Source organism: Meriones unguiculatus, chromosome 11, assembly GCF_030254825.1.
Source record: "Meriones unguiculatus strain TT.TT164.6M chromosome 11, Bangor_MerUng_6.1, whole genome shotgun sequence".
In the NCBI taxonomy this organism is placed as follows: domain Eukaryota; kingdom Metazoa; phylum Chordata; class Mammalia; order Rodentia; family Muridae; genus Meriones; species Meriones unguiculatus.
In genome coordinates, this window is record NC_083359.1 from 100,977,601 (window position 1) to 100,982,481 (window position 4,881).

A 4,881-nucleotide genomic window follows, 5' to 3' on the forward strand; every position below is an offset into this window, starting at 1 on the left:
GGTGCTGCTCCTGGCCAGGTGATCCTGATTGTGTAAAAGGACTGAGCAGTCCCTGAGGTCCAGGCCAGTAAGCAGTGTTCTTCCATGGTCTGTGCTTAAGCTCTTGCCCTGCTTGAGTTGCTGTCTTCACTTCCCTCAGTGGGCTGTTATTAGGATATGTAAACTAAACCTTTTCCTCCCTAAGTTGCTTTTGGTCATGCTCTTTAACACAGGAAGGAAAAAGAAATCTAAGACAGTTTTTCTTTCTTCCTGATTTACACCTTTCTCTTGTCTGATTGAACACTATATTCAATGAGTGAAGATGATGGATACGCTTGTCTTATGCAGAGAAGTGCTGCTTTCCATCTTTTTAGCATCTTTAGTGCTGGCTCTTAAGTTTGTATTATCACATTTATTATAATGAGGAAGGCTGCCTTTTCCTAGTTTGCTCAGAACTTTTACCATGAAGGTATATGGAATTTTCATATATGCCTTTTGTTGAGATGATCATGTGATTTGTCTCTATATTTATTAATTACATTTTTATTGATTTGTATTTTTATTGGTTTCATCTCAAGATAACCTTGGGATGAAACCAACTTGGTTGTGATACATCTTTAAATCAGTTTGCAAGTACTTTGTGAAGACTTCTGCATCTAACTACCGATTTGTAGTTCTTTTCTTATCTGAGTTCAGGACAGGTTTTGTGCTGGCTCCACAGATAGAGCTTGGGGTGTTCCTCCCCTTTCTATTTCAGGAAATCTGACAAGCAGTTATCAGGCTGTCCTTGAAAGCCTGTAGATTTAGCAACACAGCACTTCTCCTGCCCGCTTTCTTTGGATTGAGACTTTTAAGCTATGTTTTCCCTATAAATGTTTAGATTGATATACTCTGATTTTAATTTCTGTAAGTCATATGCACTTAGAAATTTATCCACTAGATTTTCCGGTTTGTTTTCAAGCTCCCTGATTATCTGGCTTTCATTAGTCTGTTATAGCAACTTCCTTGCCGTCACTGATTTTTACTAATTTGCACCGTTTCTTTTGGTTAATTTAGCTAGTGTTTGGCCAACCTTGTTAATATTTTCAAAGAACCAGCTATTTATCTGGTTAACATCATGTACTGCTCTTTTCCACTCACTCACCTCCTGCCCTGGTTTGTATTATTTGTTGCCATCTGTGGATGTGGGTTGAGCTAATCCTTGCTTTTCCAGAGCTTGGAGGTATAGATTACTCTTATTCTTTTAATCTGAGCACACAGAACTGTAAACCCTCCTCTCAGGACTGCCGTTTGGGTAGATTATGCTCTTGCTTACATTTGATGCTGTGGATTTTAAAATCTCTTCCTTGATTGCTTCAGAGGTGCAGTTTGGTAACTCTCCTAGCTGTTTATCTTGAGATGATTTTGTAATTTTCTTGTGCATGTTCTGAATTCTGCTCGTTTCTTTGGGGACTGACATTTCAGTGTCTCATCTGACTGCCATTTTTGAGAGGCTTGTGGGGTGCGTGGTGGAGCATCAGTCTGTTTGCAGAGAGCTGGGATGGGGTGTGCTTCATGCTGAGCTTTTTGTGTTGTGCCAAGCTGTTAGCATGTACATGTCCTGATTCATAATGCTCCTTATTCTTGTTTTCATTCAATTCATGTCCACCTTCATGGTGGGTTGTCTTCACTTGGGTTCATAAAGTTCAGGGGGAAAGCCGACTGCAGAAACAACTATGATGGTTTGATAGAAGTTAGCTGCAGAAGGCAATACTGAGCGCCTGACTCGTGTCCTGGGTCCTAGAGCCCGGGGCTGTGGACAATGGAGTGTATTTAAGCAGTGAAATGAAAAGGGAATGAGGGGAGAGGAGGAGGAGATAGGCTAGGAATGAAAAGGTCAGCCTATGGGTTAGAAGTCTGAAGAGCAGGAGAGAAAACACCGCTTATGAACTTCAAGAGTGAAGGACAGACACAGGCATAAAGTTATGTAAGCAGGTGCGCGCCTCTTCTTGCTTTTCACCAACAGCCAATCTTGATTTAAGGTAAATTAAGATGGCTTCCATTTACTTTTAAATGGCTCTTCAGAGGAATTACTTACCTATCTCAGCCACGTTAAGTGTGGTGACCCACAACTGTGATACCATACCAGAACTCGGAGGAAAAAGAAATCAGCAGTTCAAGGTTACCCTCAATTACATAAGTTCAAGGCAAGCCTGGGCTACAGGAGATCCTGCCTCAATTCCATGGCCAAATCATGTTATTATGAGTGGAAATCATATTATCAAGTGCACAGAATTATAGGACTAGGCAACACAAGCTCAGGTGCATTGAGTGAAACTTGTCAATGTACCTAAATGGTAAGGGGCATTTAGCTTGTACCTCAAGACTTGCTCACATTCCAGAATACACAGGCTAAGCGTCCCTGAGCACACTGGTCTGTCTAACGCAGTGGCTGACCCAGGATCCCAGGGCCTACTTTGTCTCAAGGATTCACCAGATGTGAAGCAAAGGCTCCTGAGCAGGAAGTGCAGGGTGTATCTGTTCTGTCTCTCAGCCGCCAGAGCAGCGGCAGCAAGGCTCCTCTGCCACCCAGGACACATGCTGTTGGAGCTGCTGGCAATTTTCTACCTAAGAGTTCATCAGAAATCCAAACACCTCATCTTAGGATTTCTGCTGCTGTGGAGAGACACCATGACCAAGGCAACTCTTCTAAAGGAAAACATTTCACTGGGGCTGGCTTACAGTTTCAGAGGATTAGTCCATTATGGTCATGGCAGCACACAGGCAAGCCTGCATGGTGCTGGACACAGATCCAAGGCATCCAGGAGACTGGAATTCCATACTGAGCAGAGCTTGAGCACAGGAGACCTCAGAGCCCACCCCCACAGTGACACACTTCCTACAACAAGGCTCCACCTCCTAACAGTGCCAGTCCCCATGGGCCAAGCATTCAAAAACATGAGTCTATGGGGGCTATACCTAGTCACACCATCACCACCCCCTTTTTTTTCCCCTCTAGACAGGGTTTCTCTGAGTAACAGCCCTGGCTGTCCTAGAACTCACTTTGTAGACCAGGATGGCCTTGAACTCACAGAGATACTCCTGCCTCTGCCTTTCAAGTACTATGATTTAAGTGTGCACCACCATGTCCAGAAATCCAAAAATCCGAACTTTTCTTCTGTTCTGGGTTGTTTTTTGTTTGTTTGTTTGTTTTGTTTTGTTTTGTTTTGTTTCCCAAGACAGGGTTTCTCTGTGTAGCTTGGCTATCCTGGACTCACTTTGTAGACCAGGCTAGTCTGGAACTCAGAGAGACCCACCTGCCTCTACCTCCCCAAGTGCTAGAATTGCAGACCTATGACACCACGCCTGGTAAAATCCAAACACTTATTCCAAGCTAATAACTGTCAATTCCTGTATCAGTGATCTACCATAGAATTATGCACAGCCTGCTTTCACTCTCCAATCCACACTATGTCAGGGAGCCTATAGGAAAGGCAGGTAGAGCACAACTTGCTGACTCCTTTAGTAGTTGCTTTTCCCTTAGAAATGTGGAGTCTGGTTTGTTAAGCATTCAGAGCAACAGAAAGCAGGGATGTACCACACTGAGGGGAGGGAAGGCAATCTCGGCTGAGGTTAATGTTAATTTCACTCTCTCATCAGGGCAAGGACCGCCCTTCCAAAGGAGTCTATATTTTTGGTTTATTCATTGAGGGGGCGCGGTGGGATCCTGAACAGGGAGTATTGGAAGACTCGCTGCCCAATGAATTACGCTGTGATTTTCCTGACATCCACTTTTTGCCAGAAGAGGTAATTACCTAACTTGGTAAGGAAATCCCAAACTTCTGAATTCTCGTTACCTGTGATCTCACGAGGGAAATGTACTAATGTACTTCACAGAACAGCACAATATTGTTGAAGATCTAAAAACATGGTAATACTGATGTTCAGGGTTACTAATCAGCAGTCCATCAAAACTTACCAAGTCATTTCTATTTTAACTTCTCTAGATACAATTTTAACATGCAGCCACACTATCATTAAACATACACACACACACACACACACACACACACACACACACACACGTGACCTATTGGTTTTGTTAACTGTGATTTGACTACGAATTATTTTTAGATTGCTGAACCATCGCATGCTCCTGACCGGACAGACTCAGACAGTATTTACGAATGTCCAGTTTACCAAACATCTGAGAGGTCAAGAAATCTTCCTGGTTTATCAACAAGTCTCCTAACATCAGTGTATTTACCAACAAAGAAACCTCCTAGTCACTGGATCACCATGCAGGTTGCACTGCTGTGTGAGAAGAATGAATGAAATAAATATCCAATATCAAACCAATTTCAGTTTGGACTGTACATGCATCAAGGCATTCCCAAGCGGGGAGCAGCCTCGGAGCATCGTGTGCCTAGCCAGAGTTGGCAGACGCACAGGAGACTCCGAAGGTAGGCATGTTTGTGCTATCTTTCATAGGAACACAGATGCTTCTGCTAGTAACATGTCTGCTTCAAAGCCTGACAGACCTGAAACAGCCAGGAAGCACTCCGTAGTCTTAAACAGCAGATACTAAATAAACATGACCAGTGTTTTAGGAGTTGGGAGTCTTACCCCCTAAACCCTCAGATTCCAACACATTGTTTGCTGGATTTTCCTTCAAGAGAAGTTTCACTCTCTAGCCTAGGGCAGCCTCAAACTATGGAGACCCTCCTGACTAAACCTCCTGGAAGCCTGCAACCACCACTGGGTCAGGCTCTGGCAATCTTTGCTTTACCACAAATCTGCCAATCAGAAATCCCTGGGTTCCTACAGTTCAGGAAAACCCAAACAAATAATCTTAGAAAAAGAAAATGGCCAATGCTGCTAGTGACCCCAAAATTATGGGAAAAAAGAAATGAGGCTCTAAAG

At 43.4% G+C, this 4,881-nt stretch overlaps 1 protein-coding gene across 1 annotated transcript in view; it reads left to right on the forward strand.

The window, feature by feature from the left end:
• Dnah14 (dynein axonemal heavy chain 14) overlaps positions 1–4,308 on the forward strand; it is a 242,443-nt gene extending 238,135 nt beyond the window's left edge. Inside the window, exons 87-89 of the mRNA XM_060365100.1 lie at positions 3,448–3,456; positions 3,625–3,765; positions 4,093–4,308. Of these exons, the coding sequence (XP_060221083.1) occupies positions 3,448–3,456; positions 3,625–3,765; positions 4,093–4,293 (351 nt within the window). The 3' untranslated portion in view covers positions 4,294–4,308. The remainder of the gene's footprint in view (positions 1–3,447; positions 3,457–3,624; positions 3,766–4,092) is intronic.
• Positions 4,309–4,881: the final 573 nt, after the last annotated feature.